At 39.0% G+C, this 21,186-nt stretch overlaps 1 protein-coding gene and 1 long non-coding RNA gene across 19 annotated transcripts in view; one reads left to right on the forward strand and one right to left on the reverse strand.

Moving 5' to 3' along the window:
• The window catches only part of LOC113444210 (cysteine-rich venom protein pseudechetoxin-like), a 50,616-nt gene extending 42,170 nt beyond the window's left edge, over positions 1 to 8,446 (reverse strand). For both annotated transcript variants that reach the window (XM_087939187.1, XM_026712848.2), the window contains exons 1-3: positions 8,393 to 8,446; positions 5,283 to 5,344; positions 3,425 to 3,538 (exon numbers count right to left, since the gene is read on the reverse strand). In XM_087939187.1, coding sequence (XP_087795313.1) covers positions 3,425 to 3,538; positions 5,283 to 5,342 — 174 coding nt within the window. In that variant the 5' untranslated portion in view covers positions 5,343 to 5,344; positions 8,393 to 8,446. The remainder of the gene's footprint in view (positions 1 to 3,424; positions 3,539 to 5,282; positions 5,345 to 8,392) is intronic.
• The window catches only part of LOC148127878 (uncharacterized), a 58,111-nt gene that overhangs the window by 11,668 nt on the left and 25,257 nt on the right, over positions 1 to 21,186 (forward strand). For 2 of the 17 annotated variants that reach the window (XR_015744822.1, XR_015744923.1), the window contains exon 1: positions 20,681 to 20,851. The exons of 3 other annotated variants lie outside the window; for them this stretch is intronic. This is a non-coding gene — a long non-coding RNA (uncharacterized LOC148127878). Of the gene's footprint in view, positions 1 to 13,972; positions 13,994 to 14,526; positions 14,635 to 18,239; positions 18,255 to 19,890; positions 20,014 to 20,463; positions 20,484 to 20,680; positions 20,852 to 20,984; positions 21,159 to 21,186 lie in introns of those variants that run through there. 12 more of the 17 variants (XR_015744775.1, XR_015744869.1, XR_015744852.1 and 9 more) reach the window with 11 other exon arrangements.

The following is a 21,186-nucleotide window of genomic DNA, read 5'->3' on the forward strand; positions in this document are numbered from 1 at the left end:
GGTAGCAACTCCTGACAGCCCCAGCTGGACACCTGAGCAGAGCCCAGGCGGAACTGCCCGGTGCTGCTGCGGGTGCTGCTGCGGGCATCTGGTTGCCCAAGTAAAGAACTGCACCAGCTCAGGGCAACTGTGAGGAGCAAGAGAGGAAGCCAAGGTGCTCATTTCATAGCAGTCAACTTCGCTCTCTTTTGCTCCAGTTAGGTGCTCCCGGCATGCACAAGGAGCATGAAGAGAGGCAAACACCGCACGCATTTTAAAAGTCAGAGAATTTTGCCCAAGACTTCTCGTGTATTCAGGGGCTACACCTCTCCCAACGATGAGTTGGTGGCGATCTAACAAAACGTCTTCCAGCTCTTAAAGATTGACTTTAAGAGCGCCCCCATGGAAGAAGCCAAGAACGAGAACAAAAGTAGAGGCGGCGGGGGCAACAAGGGCATGTGATGGGTCCCTCCACGGTCCCCTCCCAGGTGACAGCCAGGGCTTTGGTACCTACTTTTTTCCTGAGAGGTGCGGCGTCTGCCTCCCTTCATACTCCTTGTGGAAGGACACACATGCCCCGTCACCCCTGCCGCCACTACATTTGCTCGGCTTCTTCCATGGGGGCACTCTTAAAGTCAACCTTTAAGTGGTCCTGGAACATCCTCCCACCTGCCCGGCACACGTCCTCCCGGAGCACGCTTTCTTCCTTCTCCTGGAGAACATGCCTCTTCCAGCCCGGCCTGGCCCGGCCAGCTAGCAGGTGACCACATGTCATGGGGCTTGTTGAGAGATGCCTGCAGCATGCTCTGTTCTATGTGTCAGGCCCAGCAAGTCCAAGCAGCTGGCGCATAGAACAGGGTGGTGCTGGACCATTGGAGAAGTGGAGCAGAGCCGGAGATTAGTAACTGCCTCTTTCGGCGCAGAAAGCTTCCCCCAACCAGCTGGCTGGTCTCCTCCTCCTCAGCCATACAGAACAAACAGGCAGAGAAGGAGGAGAGCAGCTGGCCAGTTGGGGGAGGCTTCTTGTGCTGCGAAAGAGGCAGCTAATGATCTCCGGCTCCTCTCTGCTTCTCCAACAGCCGGCACCACCCTGTTGTGTGCGCTGGCTGCTCGGACTTGCTGGGCCTGACACATAGAACAGGGTGGCACCGGATGTTGGAGAAGCAGAGAGGAGCCGGAGATCATTAGCCGCCTCTTTCGCAGCACAAGAAGAACAGGGTGGTGCCAGACCATTGGAGAAGTGGAGCAAAGCCAGAGATTAGTACCTGCCTCTTTTGGCGCAGAAAGCTTCCCCCAACCAGCCGGCTGGTCTCCTCCTTCTCTGCCTGTTTGTTCTGTATGGCTGAGGAGGAGGAGACCAGCCGAGAAGCATGCTGCCAGGTGGGGGCCATGCAGCGCAGGGCAACACGCCACTGCCTGGCCCTGGCGAGGGAAAGCAGTGGGCGTTCCCCGGGCAGCGACCTCGGCCCCGCCACCAGGGAAGCAGCTGCCCAGCTCCGTGTTGTGTGTGGAATTTTTTGGCGTGTGGCACGGGGTCTCTTTTGGCCGGCCCCAATTTTTTTTTTCAGAGGGGAATATTGTTTTTTCAGAGGCAGGCCGTATTAAAATGACCAACGGGCTGGATGTGGCCTGTGGGCTGTAGTTTGCCCACCCCTGATATACACCTATGGCCATGTCATTCTTTTTTTCTTTTATATTGACCCATATGCATTCTAGAAGGTTTTTATCTTTGGTTTCATGCATTTCTGTAGCAATATAGTGGTCCTTTACATACAGTGCAACTCCACCTCCTCTTTTATGGGGTCTGGTTTTTTTTGAATAGGGTATATCCTTCTATCAGTATGTTCCAGTCATGGGTTTCACCCCGTCAAGTTTCTGTTATTCCAGCTATATCATATTTACCTTCATGTATTCGTAGTTCGAGTTTACCCTGTTTGTTCCCCAGACTTTGTGCATTTGTATATAGGAACTTGAGATCTTTATGTCTGACACTGTGTTTACTGTCTACATAACTTGTGTTGTGCCTGCCTGCCCCTACTTTCTTGCCACCTGTTTTTGATTAGTGCACTTGGTATGGCACTCACTATTAAATGCTTGGTTTTGGTTGGCATCAAGGTTGATAATCTTACCTGTACAAACATCTATTTTGCATGCACTGGTATCCTTATTAGTTTTGGTTTGCTGGGGACAGAAATGTTCTGAATCCATTAATTCTCTGTCCCCACTGTTCAGTTTAAATGTTTATCTAGGAAATCTGTGAATTTAATGCCAAGTAACTCAGTCCCTTTCTTTGATGGATGCGTACCATCTCTTTTGTACAGTATTTCATTGGACCAGCTGCAGACATCATGACTAATAAAACTAAAACCTTCCCTTTTACACCATTCCTTTAGGCACACATTAAACTCTGCTACAAGCTGCCCTTTCCCTTTTTGTTCCTTGTGTACTGGTAGAACCTTTGAAAAGACAAGCCTACAGCCCATATTACTAAGTTCATACCCCAAGCTCTCGAAGTCTTTCTGAACAGAAAGTAAATCCTTCTGGGACAGATCATTTGTACCAAGATGTATAATAGCATCAACATCACAGTCCTTGCTGGCATTCTTGACTATCTTAAGAATATGCTTCTTGTCTCTGCTGGCAGTAGCACCTGGTAGAACACCTGATCTCTTTCAAAACCTCAGTATCCTTTCCTAAATTTACATCCCTTACAATTTGTCCCCAACCAGAAGGCGGCTTCTCTTTTTGAATGTCTTGCTCTTCTTGTGTGACTGGTGCGTAATACCTGATTCACATTTTCTCCTTTCCAAAGTAAGTTCTTCTTCTAGGACCACGATCCCTGGCTTACTTGAGTTATCGTTATCACAACTACCTTGACCTGTCACTTTAGTGTCCCTATTAAGGTCAACAAGGGCACTGTATCTGTTATGCTGGGACACAGCAAAAGCTTTGTGTTTATGGTCCACAGCTATCACCCTGCCAGATCCCATGGTTGTCCATACTATCCTTTTCCTGTAGGATCTTTGTGGTAGTGGGGGCTGGTAGCATGGCAGCTCAATAGATGGCTGGATTGGGCACCTAATTTCTGCTTGGAGAGCACAGATTAGAGATTCTAGATAGGTAATCTGTCCATGTAGACTGGTAATTTTTTTACAAAGAGGACAGTATCCACGTTTGAAAAGAGTACTGCGAAAGACAGCTGTAAAACAAGTATTACACTGAACTAAGCCGGTCATTTTGAAATAAAATAAAATCACAATCTCAAGCGCACTTACCCTAAATGTCTTATTGGTATTCTTGGTTTATAGTTATATGATTCAAATTCCCAGAGGCTGTGGGAGGAGCTGCTGGCTGCTTGTGAAGGAAGCAGAGGGTGAGTAGAAAGGAGAAAGATAGCATGCAAAACTCTCTGAGAAGGACACAAATATAATTACCTTTAGCTTACCATTTGTAACATGTTCCTAGCAGTTGGTTTCACTGATCTCCTTAAATCATTGTGCTTGTCAACAATCTCCTTTTGGTAATCATTTTTGTTACTTGACTCAGAAGCAAAATCAACCTTAAGACAGAGAGCAAAACAAAACAAAACAAAAATAAATAAAAATTATGACTTTAAATAGAACAGGCAACTAGCGGCCTCGGGGCTGAATGTCTTTTCCCCAGGACGAGGAGGACATCTCTTACAACTGTTGTTGAAAACTGGTGGCATGATTCCTCATCATTCTGAGACAGGAAACTCGCATATTTCCTAAAATAGCCCAAATGTAAGTTTGAAAAGTTTATACTTGTAAGCTGCCTTGAGTCGCCATGTGCGAGTAGGCAGCAATATAAATTTTATCAATCAATCAGAAATATTGGTTCATTCCTTGTGAATGGACTTTGCCTTATCTCCTACCAGACTACTCCTGCAACTTTCTTCACTTCCCCCTGTGGAAAGGGAACTTCATGAGGACAGTGGTGATACCCAAGCAGGAAAAGCCCAAAGGGAACATCAGGCCAGCTATAAAACAAACTTGCATAGGAAAAGAGATTTAATAAAAGGTATTGAAAGAAGCCCCCTAGACAAAAGCCAAGTAATTAAGAAAGCTAGGGAAACAAGAAAAAAAAATCCCTTACAAACAAAAGGTCATGCCAAATCAGCAAAACAAATAGACAAAAGATAAATAAATTCCATAGCAGACAGGAGATTGCCACCAAACAAATATAAGAAAACATTAGGATGAAACTGATAATCCAATCAAACCACCCCGCAGAGTTTACCCTCTGGCGGAAATGAAGACAACCCCCTGACAGGATTTAAAACATTAAGAAATACAAACACAAGCACTCACACACAAAAGGAGAAAAGGTATAAAAATCAGGAGTTTATTATACAAAGATGGCTAGCCCCAGGAACGCAGACTTCTTGCTATCTCTTGCCTTCCTGAAGAATAAACCAGCTTCCAAGCAGTTGTCTGTGTCCTTGTACTGGAGCCCTCCCAGCAGGAAAACCGAATCCTCAAAGGAAAGGCATTTTCCAGCCTTTCAACATCCCTAATGGGATATAAAGAGCTGATATAGTGTCTATCTCATGTAATGATCCTAAGTGGCTCACAACAGGAATAAAAAGAGAGACATCCTACCCACCAAGTATCAGACCAATGAGCCTCATTGAAACAAACATTTGGAGGGGGGGGCAGAACCAGGTCTTCACTGCCCTCCAGAAGGCTTAAAAGGGTGGGGATCCCTCAGACCTCAGGTGTGTGTGTGTGGGTGCTATTCCAGAGGGCTGGGGCTAAAGTTCTCTTATAGACCATGGACATTAAAATTATTAAGATTCTTTTCATTAAATGTGCCAGTTTTAATTATATTTGTCTGCCCTGTTCAGCATGATTTTATTTTGCTTTGTGTGTTCACCCCTGGAATGTATTTTTGAATTAAAATGAACAGTTAGACTGAGCAAATTTTACTGACCAGACCAAGAAACCAGAATAATGAATGATAATACTATTTGATTACAATGTTACAGTAACATAGCAATAGAATCTTGAAAGTCTAAATGTACTTCTCCCCAGCTTTCATCTTATTGAGAACTAAGAGTAGTCTTGTCTGAGACTCTTTCTCAAATTACATCTCTGCATTGGATTCAGATTTATCTGACTGTTGCCTTCATTTCTTCTTCTTGCTCCTCAATGTTATTTCAACCCCCTCACAAATATGAAACTATCCAATATATTTAATGAATGATTAATTGTAAGAGAAGAAAGTTATGTACTGTATATGTATTAAATCTTCTATACGTGATACAAAATTATGAAACTTACAGTTCCAGAAGACTGTTGCAGCACTGCAGCAAGACTCAGCAAGACAAGGAAGGCAATCATTTCTAAAAAAAAAAAAGAATATTGAGACATATCTGTGCTTAATGTCCTTAATGGAATTTGTGCCAGTTTCTTAAATAGTTCAGAATTTTTGCAATGTTATACCTTTCTGAAGATATATATCTCCTACCTAGACTATGAAACTCACTCTAACTCTTATGTCTTTTCTCTCCTTTAATCCTTTGTACTCCAGAATGCATCCTACATATCTGTGCTTCATTTAAAGAATATGTACACGGGGTATAAAAAGTGGACACATATTTTTTAAATGAAAATCAGACTAACATAAATCATATCAGGATTTTTCCACCTTTACTATAACCTATAAACTGTACAATTCAACTGAAAGATAATCTGAAATCTTTTAGGGGGAAAAAATAAAAATAAAAAACTTAGGACAATATGGTTATATAAGTGTGCATACCCTCTTATAAGTAGGGAAGTGGCTGTGTTCAGAATTAACCAATCATATTCAATGTGATATTAATTAGTAGTCAGTACATACCTGTCATTAATTAAAATGACCTTGATTAAACCCATATAAAGTTGGTGTTTTCTAGTAGGATTTTTCTGACATGTACTCAGTTGTCTCTTACAGCAAAAGGCATGGTTTGCAAAGAGCTTCCAAAGCATCAAGGGGATCTCATTGTTGGAAGATATCAGTTAGGAGAAGGGTATAAAAAAAATTTCCAGGCATTGGCTATACCATGGAACACAGTTAAGACAGTAATCAACAAGTAGAGGAAATATGGCACACTAATGGCGTAAAGAACTTGACATCCTTCCCAAATTGATGAAAAAGAATAAGAAAATTAGTCTGAGAAGCTGCCATGATGCCTACAACAACATTAAAGGATTTATGGCAAGTATTGGTTATGTACTACATGCAGCAACAATCTCTTATATTCTTCATATTCCTGGGCTGCGGGGTAAGGTGGCAAGATAGAAATATTTTCTTACAAAGAAAAACATCCAAATCTGATATTTACAAAAATCTAACGAAACCATGAGACAAATACATGTTATGGCCTGATGAGACTAAAGTTGAACTTTTTGGCCACAATTCCAAAAAATACGTTTGGTGCAGAAACATATCACCAAAAGTACAGCGTACCCACAGTGAAGCATAGTAATGGCAGCTTTATGATTTGGGGCTGCTTTTTCTTTAGCCGGAATTAGGATTTTAGTCAAGGTGTAGGGAAAGACGAACAATTCCAAATACTGGTCAATTTTGACATAAAACTTTCAGATCTGTGCTAAAATGCTAAAGATGAAGAGGAATATTCAAATCAACAAAATAATGGCTTCACCAGAAAATCAAATTTTTGGAAGGCCCAGTCAGAACCCAAACCTGAATCCAATTGAAAATCTGTAGGGTGATCTGAATAAGGCTGTGCAACAGGAGATGATCTCACAATCTGACAGATTTAGAATGCTTTTGCAAGGAAGAGTTGGTAAAGATCCCAAGGCAAGATATGCCATGCTGATAGACTCCTATCCAAAAGACTAAATCCTGTCATAAAATAAAAGGGTGCTTCAACAAAGTATCAGTTTTAGGGTGTGTAATCTTATGCAATTATGTTATTGTAAGTTTTTTATTTTTATTTTCCCCTCTAAAAGGTTGGTTTGTTTTTCAGTTGAATTGTACAATTTATAGATTATATTAAAGATGAGGAAAAATCTGAAGTGATTTATCTTGGTCTGATTTTTTTATATATCTGAAAAACCAGGCATTTTATCAGGGTATGCAGACTTTTTATATCTATATCATCTATATAAAAATCTATAAATCTAAAATAGTCCCTAAAGTTTTCCCCAATTGATTTGCTGCAGTAAAATATAACTTTCACCCCAGCCATTTCCACAAAAATAAAAAAAAATCATACCGATCAGAGATTATTGAATCTAAAATCCAACATGTCTGAAGGACCCCAGGCTGGAAACAGTTTATTTAGAATATATTGCTTCTCAGTCTTTTGCCTTATATTAAATATAATCAACTATATTCAGCAGATGCAAAGGCTACACGCCATTTGGCAATTGTTGTGGTGATTGGTCCTCAGGCAATGCAATCAGAATTTATTCCTAATTGCAATTATTTCTCCTGGAAGCAAGAAATAATTCTCCTGGAACTATTTCTCCTGAAATTTCTCCATCTTGAGAGCATGGAAACAGATTGGATTAACACATGATACTTAATTGACTTCCCAGCATCTCAGGTGTGCTAGGAAGTGGTGTGACACCACTGTATGCGGAGTTTGCTTTTCTGTGGTCCTTTTCCATGGCTGTAGCATCTAATGAGAAACTACAGGAAGTAGAACTGAGATGAACTTTAAAATGGATAGTGGAATAAATTAAATAATACATTACAACAAAATTAAAATTGCTGAGTTAAAATTCTAGCACCATGCATAAAATATTGGGGGGCACTAAACCAGACTGCCAAAATCCATAATAATAAGGAGGAGGAAATAGAAAAAAATCGTATGTTTTATGAGCTCAGGGAAAAATACTTTTCTCTTAGGGAAAAGTATTAAGCCATCCTGAGTCAAAAAGCAAAAAGGGCTGGGATTAGGTTTAAATATTTGAGGTCTTATGTATTGCAATATACATTTACAGACCAGTGGTACAAATGTTTAATTGGAAGTCAATCCCATTGAGTTCAATTTGCATTTCATTCATACAAATGTACAAAAAGGTGTGTAGCCTCGAAAAAGTTTTAATTCTAATTTCTTTCCTCTTTCCATGGAATCTTAGAAGTATTAGTTTACTAAAGGAAGATCCCATGGATGCCGAATAGGATCACAGGCAAACTAAAAAACAAAACAAAACAGAACTGTCAGTTTTTTTAAAAAAAGTCATGCTATTAAACTAGTATAAAACTTAATATATTATGGTAATAGTTGTAACATATTCTTGAAAATAGAAGAAAACACAACTTTGTAGGTTTGCGTGAAATGTGACTGATCCTAAATTACTTTTCTAAATTGATCTCAACTTGCTTAATTACAAACAATGGCTTTAAACAAGCTGCAGTTTATAATAAATCTTACCTATTGTTTTGAATGAGCCCCAGTGTAACTCCTTTGTTGCTTTCAGAAAATCGTGGCAGTCAGACAGACAGTACCAGGTTTATATACCTTTCCTGCTTCCTCTATTTCAGAATGACTCAGTGCTCAACAGTAAATTGTATCCATTAAGCCTTGTAAGATAGAAGTTTGGATTTGTTACAAGCTCTTTTTTTTCTTTTTTTCCTCAGGTTCATGACTTCTCATGCAAAAATCTGCTCCCGAATCTTTTTAAAGCTACCTAGTAACTTATATAAAGAAATGAGTGGATATTTATGCAAACTGTCTGAACACATCTGGAAATAAGTTCCAATTGTGTCAGTGGACCCTACCTAAAACGTGTTTACAAGTGCAGACAAGTTTCTGTTTCACAGCTGATTGTTCTTAGAAGTTGAGATAAAATATTTCATTAAACTATCATTTTTTTGCTATGCTGATTGCACAATGTGTTTACAAAACTGTACATGTGAGTCCAAGGTAGAAAAGTGTATTCTTGTTTCTCATTGTGAAATTATGAAAAAGATTTTTAATTAATATTCATAGATAAATATCTTTTTAAAATTATTTATTTAAGAAAATTTATATGGCCACCCAATTAACTCTCAATAACTTCGGATGGCTTACAAAGATAAAGACAAAATATAAAAACTATAAATAAGGTGACCAACTTTTTTACAATGAGAAGGACACAAATAAATTGAAGAAAAAAAACAAAGCCACTTGCGCACGGTGCACTCTTACACGCGGCACACTCTCTCAAAACAATTCTCCTGTGTGGAGCGCATATGTCTCATAATCGCGTCTCATTGCACTGTATCGAACCTTGACGAATCATCATGTCAAGTACAAATATGTCACATCACACACAACGGATTGTATTGGCATCGATCAAATACGGAGATTTACAGATTAGTCTTCAAATATCAAAAAGGAGGACATGTAAGAGGACACTTTTCAAGAGAGGACAGAACTTACAAAAGGAGGACTACCCTCCCTCAAGGAGGATGGTTAGTCACCTTACTATAAAAAGCAATAACTCCCACTCCCTAGTGACAACAATCAGTCAATCAAATAAGCCATTTGATGGGCTTCATCCCACCCTGGGTTTTCCAGACAGCTGGCAAAACCAGATATTCTGGATCTTGTGAGAGAGTGTCAAAATGGTGTCCAATCTTAACCCTGTGGGGATGATGTTTCACAGGGAGGGAGCCACTGTGGAGAAGGCATTTGGTCCTGCTAAATATACTTCTTTGGAGAGGGGATGCATAACATCCCCTGCCTTGCCATTTTGATGGGTCAGGTAAATGTGACTAGGAAAGGATAGTCCTTCAAATAACCTTGTCCCAAGCCCCGTAAGGCTTTAAAAGTGACAAGCAGCACCTTGAATTGAACCTAGAAGGAACTTGGCAGCCAATGCAGCTTCGCAAAAGAGATGGCGTATGTGCACATCTATGCCTATGCAAAACCACATGAGCTGCTGCATTTTGAACTAATTAAAACTTCTAGATACTTTTCAAGGGCGGCCCAATGTAGAACACATTACAATAGTCAAGACTAGGTGACTAGGGCATGAGTGACTGTGAACAGGTGTTATTGTTGGTTCAGGAAAAGGCATAATTGACAGACAACACACAATTATACAAAGACCCTCCTGGCCATGCCTGCCACCTGCTACTTGAACAGGAGTTGTGAGTCCTGGAGTCATAAGTCTAGATTAAACACTAGGTCTACTTGGGGGGAGGGGGCGGCACCCCATTCAAGACCAGAGGTGGCAATTCTCAATGGATCAGCGAACCCCAAAGCCAGAGCCATTCTTACTTGCCAGGGTTCAGTTTCTTTTATAGCCTCCAAGCACTACAAGACGGAAGCCAAGACATTGCTTAATTCACCATGGGCTGAGATATATAGCTGGATGTTATCAGGATATTGATGATATTTCAGCCCATGATGATGGATGGTCTAATCCAGTGGCTTCCTGTAGAAGCGGAGAAAGTACAGAGCAGGGAATGAGGGATGGACCTCATGCTTCCTATCAACATTGACTGAAAGTGACTATGAAAGTGAAATTGACTGAAAGAAGAAGGAAGTGACACAGGACAACACAGAGTCCCAAGCCCTGAAGCTGCTCTAGAAGTGTTCTGACCAAGGCTTCCTGAGACCGTAATTAAGCACACACTTAGTCCAAACAACTCTTGTTTTATTTCAATGCTAGGAATTATGTTCATTCCCAGCCTGTAATGAATCCCAGTCTCTTGAGATAAGCACCCACCTTTATCTCCTTTGAATTGCTGCCAAAAACTAAAGTGCCAAGTTAACTGTAAAAAGCCAAACAAAGAACAAAGTCCACACGCAGAGCTTCAAAGTTTAATCCTGCAAAATTTTCTCTGCCTTTGCACTTCCTTTATACCTTATGGGAGGGGCAATCACCTCCAAGCCTTACTCCTAAGTCGCCTGTTTCGTCTTAGCTGCTCTCTGGCAGCTCTGTGCACATGCACACTGGGAACAGGCTCCCCTTGTTCCTCTGCCTTGCTGCTGCCAGATTCTGGAGGCTCCGGAGTCAGCACATAACTCCCAGATGGTCCTGGCCCCATCTCTATATCAGACACAGGACCTTTGTTCGAGTCCTCCCCAGACTTCTGGATTGGTCCCTGTTCTTCCCCACCTCTGCTGCCATCTGCACAGGCTGCTGGCAAACCACAGCAAAAAGGATACCATTGTTAATGGTATCAAAGGCTGTTGAGAGATCAACTAGACCAATAGCAATAGCAATAGCACTTAGACTTATATACCAATTTACGGTGCTTTACAGCCCTTTCTAAGTAAGTAGTTTACAGAGTCACCATATTACCCCCGACAATCTGGGTCCTCATTTTACTGACCTTGGAAGGATGGAAGGCTGAGTCAACCTTGAGCCAGTGAGACTTGAACTGCAGGCTGCTGGCAGTCAGCAGAAGTAGCTTGCAGTACTGCATGCTAACCATTGTGCCAAAGCAGCTCTGTTTCCATCTCATATCCAGGCCTGAACCCTGACTGGAAAGGGTCTGGAAGACAATCCATTTCATCCAGGAACCACAGGACTGGCCGTGCAATCACTTGTCAACAACATTCCTCAGAAAGGGAAGTTTGGAGACAGGATAAACATTATCTAATAGGGTGGAGTCTAGCGATGGCTTCTTAAGAAGAGGCAGGCCATGGCCTCCTTAAAATGTTGGTGCACCATCCCCTCCCACATGGAAACATTAACCACCATTAGAACAGAGGTGGCATTCAGCAGGTTCTGACCAGTTCTGGAGAACTGGTAACTGAAATTTTGAGTATTTCGGAGAACCAGCAAATCCCCCCTCTGACTGGAGATTTTACAGTATCCTTCCCCTGCCATGCCCACCAAGCCATGCCCACAGAACCGGTAGTAAAATTTTTTGAATCCCACCGCTGCCCAAGAACCCACCCACATGTTACTTCCCAGGAAGATTTCACAAGCCTTGAGGGCATAGATCAAAAACACAGGTATGAATATCTAATATTTTACAAATATTTGCAGAGCTCACTATGCTAATCTAAGGGAATTGTCATCTTCTTTTCAAATTACACCCTGCAATTTTTTTTTTTTTTGCTTCTTCTGACAACCTGAGAAAATCTAGAACCAATTTTTTCCTTGTAAAATGTTAGCAAGGACTGTGAGTGAGAAAGGCAAGAAAAGGATTAAGGGGGGCTTATGTGCTTTTGCCAAATTATATCAAAATAAAGGAAGAATTAGTGTTTCCTCAGAGGGCTCCTTTCCTTAAAAGTCATTCAGACATTTCCATTCTGAGAGGCATCACCTGCTGGAGATGTACATAGCCATTTCATTGTAGTTTCTAAAGGGCCATGCTGGGATTTCTCTACACTAAACATTATAGGAACAAAGAATCAGATGTTTACCAAACTATTAGGAACATCCAGAGGAAAGTGCCTTTTCATTCACATGTTGCTCCTCCAGGCCTTTTATTTGTAGAGTCACAATTGGCTAGGAACTTACTTGAATTTTGTGTATGAATAAAACCATCCAAACCAAAAGAAAGTTAGAAAATGTTGCACATCTATCACACATGATAAAATGACCCTTCCTCTTGTCCACATTCCAATATAGATTTGATGTACCTTTATGTATTCTAGATAATTTTTAAGCTGTCATATAACAATAACAATAGTACACCATAAATTGTTCTGTACCACATTTGAGAAATCTAAGTGTATCAGTTTTATTGTATAAATATGCTTTTAAATGCTTTTAAAATATTCCCTTATAATTTTAATACTGAAATCTTCCTAGGATCCCATAATTAATATGAGAATAGAAACATAATTTATGCAATTATTTGTGTTGAATTGTTACTTCTATCAATTTTGATAGATTAGAGATTCGTTAGATGTTGGGAAATTATTATGAAAAACAGGATATTAGGATCAACCTTATGCTGCAAGACTACAGATATTCTTTAGAATGTTACCAATTTAAAATCAAATTATCAGAATTATTGGCTGAAGAAAATATTAACACTGTAATAACTTTTCCCTGTCTTTAGTCTTTATTATAATTTAATTTAATTAACTAGCATTGCAATTGAAATTTATATTGGGATCAAGTCCAATCCATATGTTAACCCTGCTTTTAAAAAACCCTTTCCTAGATGAAGGATCAGGAAGCGAAAACAATGGGAAAAGTTATGTAATAAGTCATGACAATGCACACATTAAGAAGGATGAATGCAAATTATATTGGATGCATTTTAAGGGCTTATATACAAATCAAATATTCTGCTGACATTGTGACATCTTCAGTTCTGCCAGATATGACTCTAAACTTCCTGGTTTAAATTAGGTTGCCTTCACAGAAGTGTTTCTAAATAAGGCTCATCTTTATTTTTTCCCTTATTTTTAATTGGAAAAATTCAACTAATAAGATGGATTTAGAAAGATAATTACCTTTCCTTTATTATTTTTTCCTTTAATAAGGTATTTTCTTTAATATGGAGTTTCGTTCGAAGTTAAGGAAATTAGTCATATGCATCTGAGCCTGAGTTTAGATAATAATATACTCAGATTGTACAACTGTTTATGGCTGCTATTTATTGTTTATTTAAGAGTGTATTAACTGTAGCGTTATTATCACAATAAGCCTGTTGGAAGACATATCCTTCTGAGTTCAGTTCCAAGTGGAGAAAAAGACACTGGAAACATGGAGGCTGTTTGGAAGGTTTAATGGTGGACAGGACCACATGGCTTGAAGCTCCAAAGAAGGATGATCACATGCTTCAAGGTGAAGGAAGAGATCAAGAAAAAAAGACTGAGGTGCTGAGAGTGCCTGGGTTTTATAACCTTTGTTGGGATTTGAATTGAAGCTTGTATTCTGATTAGTTGTCAGACTCCCATGGGGCCATGCAGGGGCAACTCTGTAGGCTGTCCTGAGTTCCAGGCTTGGTTGAGCCTTGCTGGATTATGCACTGAAAGGGCTTTGGGCAATTGCTATAGTTTTACCTGGAGATCTTTGTTATATAAAGTATTCTGGCCCAGGCCTTAATGGCGCACCCATTAACAAAGGTGAGGGTGAGTTTCTGCTTCTGAGTTTCTACTCTTTTTAGAGGAAATATTCTGCCTTTTTAATATTTCCTAGGATATTTCAATTTTCTAGGAGAGGGGTGGGTGCTAACTTCCTACAAGCTGTTCAAGTATTTGAGACACGGAGCATACACCCATTAAAATGCAGAGCCTTTTGTGCATGGTAAATGTGCTTTCAGTATAATAAGAACAATAACATATTTCAAAATCTCAAATTTACAAATATTCCAATTTGTAATTTCTAAATCTGAACTCTGCACTATACCAGAAATAATTAGAAAAGACAAATGCATTATATATTCTAGAGTCAACCTGTTGCCATTCCTTAAAGTACAACTGGACATTGTTTTAGTAGCTAGATTAAATAAAATGTCCTCATTTGAAACCTTTCTGCATAACAATTTTGAGTACAAAGGACATCAAAAGCATACGCGCACACACATGCACTCACATACACACAAACACCAAGTTTAAAAGTGATAGTTATTGTTCTGTCAACAGGTACCTCTTCTTTTTACCAGATTGCCAGAAACGTTGGATGAAATAAAAATACACATATATTTGATGTCTGCTTTTCATTCACCTCAGATGAAACCACCAGACCAACCCAGACAAAGAAACTCCAGAAGGTATGAATGGCTCATTTATGTCTAAAGAAGAATGTTATGAGGAGAAGGGCCCCAAAGAGATTTGTTAACCCTTTTTAGTGCTTTCTGCAAAGAGTATGTCTAGCCTAATTGTAAAACTCCGTATTAGCCTGGTGTAATATACATAAATGTTTAAATACTTAAATACATAAAACAAAATTTCAGAAGAAAAAAAAAGGAAAAGAAAAACATACAAAAGAAAAAGACAATAAAGATAATAAGTGACAGATACTTTATTTCAGTCATTGTCCAATAAAGATACATTCAATAAAGCAAACAAAACAAAGTTAATCCCTAACTTTAATATCTGTTGGCAACTACTTGTGGGAGAAACTTGCACATAACATAGGACAATTTATCCTAGTTGCCTAACAAATAATGCAAGTAAATTTACCAGAGTGTCCCAGAAATTTAGATAAACAAATGGTAATTGACTGATGGCAAATGTCCCTGAGAATTGACAATATAAAAGAACATGGGCTGATTGGGCTGTGGTTTCTATGACACCTGTGTCACGTAAGGGTCTCCTGAATTTGGAAGCTGTGATGTGCTATAAATATGAAACTAGCTGAAATGATAAAATTTAGTTCTTTATAGTTATCCATTATTTCAACCTATGTTGGAAAACTGGAGTAAAGGCAGTGCACATTTCGAGCTACACTTAACCCAAAGAAAATTGGATACTTCCAATTTTCTTCACACCAAACATAATCTAATATAAGCCTAACACTGAAGTGAAATCTATGTTGTAGCATCAATATTTTACTTATCACTATCTCATCAATGCTGAAAAAAGATGAAACTATTTTTGATGAAAACTTTCTGAATCCTGGAATTAGAGGAACTGCATCTTTTAAGTGGGGACCCACATTTTTCTCTGATGAAATGAATCTTCAGTCTAGGAAGACCTTCTGGATATGTCATTACCATTGTGGACTCAGATATGGCTAAAGAACCAGTTCATAGCTTAGACTGCAAGATCAGTTACATCCACTGTGGAAGAGGACAGTCTGGCCATGAAAACTGATGTTTGAAATGCTTAAGACGAGTTGACTCTACTGCACTCTAAATGGCCCTTTCTATTGAGTCTGATTTAAATACAGAAGGGAGCAGCTGAATCTGTTTGCCATGCACATGTAGCATCTGTGCTAAATAATTTGCACTGTCTATCAGTCTGTTTCCAAGGCTGTCAAGATATTAGGCTTATTATACAGACCCCTGAGCAATTCAGGACCAAGTTTCATTAAAAATGCCTCCATTTATAGCAGCCACCCAGCCATCTACAGTTTTTCATTTCGTTATTAGCAGGAAGCTGTGGCATGATCCAGAATGAGGAACAACTAAAATGATTTTTCAGATAATTATATGAATCCTACTGTTATTTGTCTATGACAGTTTGGCATACCCTCTTCCTCTTTACACAATTTCCTTCCTTTGTAGAAGGAAAGATTATATAAATACAGATGTCAAGCCAGGTATTGCTTGCTAGTTAAGGTGGGTTAAACAAGTAAAGAGAATATAAGATTTGTATCCATCCTCCATGAATTTACTTATTTATGTATTCTTGGGCATGCAGAGGGGATAAGTTCAATTTCTGAATGCTCTACTAGTCAAAAGAATGTTAATCATTATTCCCAAGGATGTAGAAGAACATTTTGTTCTTCGGCAAGATATTAGGTAGGAAAATAAACATATTACTTTGTTCATACAATTTATCTAAAAAGTGTCTTCTGTTGCCCAATTTTTCAGTTTACAAGAATTTAGGAATTATTTCCTTTCAAAAAATTTAAGTACTGGTACATCAGAATGATGGCACCAATTCCTCTTGTATCCTAATGAGAGCAAGAGGGACTGAAGACCAGGCTGGGAACTCATCCTTTACAATAAGTTTACAATAACCTGTCATCTTCTAAATGTTGCTAAATGACATATGCCAATGTCCTTCATTGTTGGCCTAGGTTGATAGTTCAACAACACCCAGAAGCTGAATTCAAATCTTTAAAACAATGTTCTGCATTTGGGAATATTCTCCATTTGAGCTATGCTCATTCTATTGTCATTTAATTTATTTATAGGTTTATGGGAGGATCATTTATGAAATCCTATTTTTACTTTTAACTTAGCACAAGATAGGCAATGAGTACAATATACACTACTATTTTGTCCCTCCGATACAGTATGCTATGACTGAGAATATACAATTATTTTTAATAATTTAATGGAGTTTTACTTGTATTTTATTATTTTAGTATTATTGTAAATCATAGGAAGCTGTTCTAGGATGTGGCAGTACATAAATATTGTAAAACAAAGTAAGTGTTCAATGCACTGGCTCATGTTACTTCTTTGAACAGCTGAATTACCTCTCTTTTTGAAGAATTAATAAAACTGTTGAACTTCTTCATTTTACTTCTCTATTGCACACCTCCCTGAATGGGCTTTTAAGAGCTTCGCAAATCTCATTCCCACTGAAAATTTCTCAGATAAGCAACATTTCTCTTTGGCATGGAGTGTATTCTTTCACAATAAACCAAACAGCAGTGTGACTTTTGCTTAAGAAGCCATTTTTAAAGCTAAGGTATTTTAAACGGTTATTGGGCAGTGTCCAAATCTTTATTGTTACACAAAATAGTGCAGGCAGTATGACAAAGAAGATTAAATTCCACATTTGATGCAGTGATTGCATTGGCTGTTCTAGATGATCTCTATTAGAGGCAAGGTGCAGATCTCTCAGTTCTTTTTATTATTACTGATCATAAGATCCCCTTGAAGCAGTTTTGGTGGGTCTGTTCTCATTTTTCTGATGCTGCTGAAAGCACTGCTTAGACAGGGGTCCCCATACTTGGAAACTTTAAGACTTGTGCTCCCAGAATTCTCCAGCCAGCTATGCTTCCATTTGGAAGTATCCTGATGAATCAAGTTTTTAATCTTAGTCATCATATTTTGCATTTATTTAACTGAACAGCCATAAACCAAAAATATATCAAATATCAGGGGAAATATAAAATAATTTTAAAAAGACAAAGATAAGCAAGTGTTGAGTTTCATAGCCAGTACAGTATATGTAACAGAGGTCAAATATATTTTATAGAAAACAAACCCATGTACATACATAGCTATCTTTATTTCAGTCATACACCAGTATAAAAATAACATCATCAAAAATTAATTACAATCATTTTAATAATAGCAATGAAACTGTTATGTCCTTGGGACTGACCGAAGTCCCCAACCAAGTCCGTTCATGTTGCGGGGGCGTTTGCTGCTCCCATTGGTTGGCTCCCTTCGACAGCCGGCTATAAAAGCCGGCTGCTGGGTTGAGCCAGCCGCTGTTCGCTGGGCATGTCTGCTAGTTAGCCAGCAGACGCGACAGCCCTTTATTCGTTTGAATAAAGCCATTCTTGTTAATGCTCTGGTCTAGCCTCTCATTGCTCGAACTTAACAGAAACCTTATGAGATAGCAATGAAACCTCATGAGATAATCACTCTGCTATTTTCTTAGTATAGTAAGGAGTGATATAGAAGACTGCATGCTGGAAAGAAATGTTTTGAAGATTTTTGTGCTTAGACGTATCTACTGTATATTTTGATGCTTCAACCTAGTAAATACATATTTATCTTTGTGTGTTTGATATGTGCACCTATTTACACCAAAGATATATAAGTATGTACGGTCAGAAAAATTTGTCTGTAGCTGCAATGGGCTTCAAAAGTTTAGCAACAGGTTCTCTGCCCAGTTGCTGAGTGTGTGTAGCTATGGTGTGTATGGCCTAGTCAGCTTCCTGCACCATATTGGGGAGGGGTATTTTGTCCTTCCTGGGCTTTGGAGGCTTTTTTCGAGCCTCTGGGAAGGTGCAAATGGCCCCCCCAGGCTCTTGAGGGTTTCTGGAAGCCAGAAATGGGCCCATTTCCGGCATTCCCAAACTTCCGGGAGGCCTGTTTTTTGCCTTCTCCAAGCCTCTGTGCACGCCCTGCACTTTCCTGCATCCAAAACGGGCTTCATGGGGACTCCTGGGAGGGGTGGGGTGAGGTGGGCGGGGCGGGGCCAGCCAGGGATGGGAATCAGGGATTCTCCAAACTGTGCAGAATCTTAGCTAGAGGGTCTCCTGTACCCCTGCTAACCCACCCCTGGTCTGTAGGAAGGAAAGGGATTGGCTGCTGCTTCCTAGAAGTGAATGGTTGAATTTAAGTTAGCGTGAGTTAGCATTTAAGTTAGCATTTTAAGGAAGTGCCCTTAAACACAAAATACCTACAGGGTAATACATTCACATATCTAACCCATGCTTTCAGGTGTTCAGCAAAATATTTGTTGTAGGTCTTGCCATGGACATATTTAGCATCAATAGTTAATGCTGTTTTGTTCATGGCAGGTCCTAAAGTATGAAACAAATGGGAATGTTGGAATTAGGATTTTCCACATTTTATTCTGGTTTAGGACAGGGTTCAAAGATATCTTTATGCAAACATTTCAGAATTGTTAATGTGTGTGTTTTTTATATTGATTTTTTTTGAGATCTACCAAGAACTGTTTGGGAGCATGCAGCATATCAATCCAGGAAGGAAAAAACATATTTAACACTGATAGAACAAAAAGATTCCTGGAAATTTATCTGTGTACAAAACAACTCTGGAAAATTCGACCAAAGTAGCTGAAAATCCTTTTCCTTGCTCTTGTATTGAAAAACTCCCTAATTAATGTAGATGCATACCACACAATAGCAATACAACTGCTGCATATTGAGTATAATTTTATCCTCCTGATGTCACGTGATATTGCTTTTGGTCACCCATTATACATGAAAAGACCAGAATTTTGCTGAATGGGTGCTGATCTAAAGGCATCCTGACAATCCCAATTCCAAGCAAAAACACAGGAGCAAGTCATCTCAATGTTATATATTAAGCTTCTTGAATGACCTCTCCAGCAGCAACTGTAACCAACTCTTGTTAAAAAAATTATGAAGTTTTCAAACTATGGAAAGCAAAAATTCTGTCATTTTCACCACAGTAAACTCCCCTGAATTCTGTGATATTGACACCTTTGTTGTATATAGATAATAATGAATATTTTTTAAAAGAGAAACTCATCTGCCAAATTTTCATCAATGGCAGGAAGTAACTATTGTACTTCATTGGACACCAAAGATGCCCTATTGGTCTCTCTTTTGCAAAAATGGGAAAAGTGTTTTTTTTTGTTCTGGGAATTTTGTTTTCAGTATATTAATTATATTTTATTATTTCATTGAAATATAGTATGCAATTATTGGAATGCAAAGAAAGAAAGATGGAAAGAACAGCAAGATGATACCAAAAAAGGAGATGACTATATTTAAATTTAAAAAATGAAACCATAGTGAAAAGGTAAAAAAGTAGATTATGATTCTCACTCCCTTCCATTTGTATCCATTATTTAGACATGAACTTTATATCCAACATTAGAAATTATTATTTTCTGTTTAAGTCCTAAAAATATTTTCCAAATTTTCTTTCTTGGCGATATATTGTATGCAAAGAAACCAATTTTGCCTGAACTTAGTAAAATTTCTATTATGGATAGTTACTATCTGTCATGCCCCTGGTGGAGTCTGACTCTGAGGAAGAGGAGGAACAGCCAACAGGGAGTGGGAGTGTTGCTCCAGAGGTGGTGGAGGAGGCTGGGGAAGGGCAGAGGCCGGCTGAGCAATCAGAGGAGGATCCAGGCCCATCCCCTATCCATCCTAGGTCACGCAGGGAGGAGAGGATCAGGGAAAAGTGAGGTCTACTCAGGAGGAGATTACCATGATCCTCCTCGTGGCTTGCAGCTGGGAGCAGTCAGAATTGCTGGCGTCAAAGTTTAGTTTATTGTTTCCTTTGAAAGAGGTTTATGTTTGTTGGCGTTCTTCCCAAAGTTTAGTTTATTGTTTCCTTTGAAAGAGGTTTATGTTTGTTGGCATTCTCCCTGTATCTTCCTGGAACGTATGATCAATTATCTTGGCTTGCTTTGGAACTCCTGTCAATGCGGTTTGTTTTGGTTTCTTTTTTGCTTATTTACTTTTGTGACTTTAAGCTGTGCCTAATAAAACAGTGAAGTTTAAGTTGAAGGCATTACCGGGCTTTAATGTATGTTTTGGGTTTTGGGTTATTTTGGGAGACTATGGTTATCACACTATCGATATGGAACATACAGTATTTAATCACCCAACTTGATATCATGGTCAAGGTATGTCTTTTCCAATATTCTTGCTACAGTCAACATGTATCTTCTCTTATTTCTTTGTACTATAGATATTTATGAAGTCCATTATCTGGTCCTCCTCATTCTATTATTAATATTCTACCAATTGGAGATCTTATTCATTCTGTTACCCATGATAAGCAGCTTTCTCTGTAGTACAATCTTCAATTGGTAGTACCTTTTTCAGTTGGATTATGTAGAATTTAAAATTTTAATTTTGGCTTTTTCCTGTGGCATAGAGATTTATTGACTCTTCTTTGCCAATCTTGCAAGTTTGCAAATGAAATCCAAGGTAATTCACAAAATCTTTTTTTCACTTG

This window comes from Pseudonaja textilis, chromosome 1, assembly GCF_049901715.1.
Source record: "Pseudonaja textilis isolate UNSWEBS1 chromosome 1, rPseTex1.2, whole genome shotgun sequence".
Lineage (NCBI taxonomy): Eukaryota > Metazoa > Chordata > Lepidosauria > Squamata > Elapidae > Pseudonaja > Pseudonaja textilis.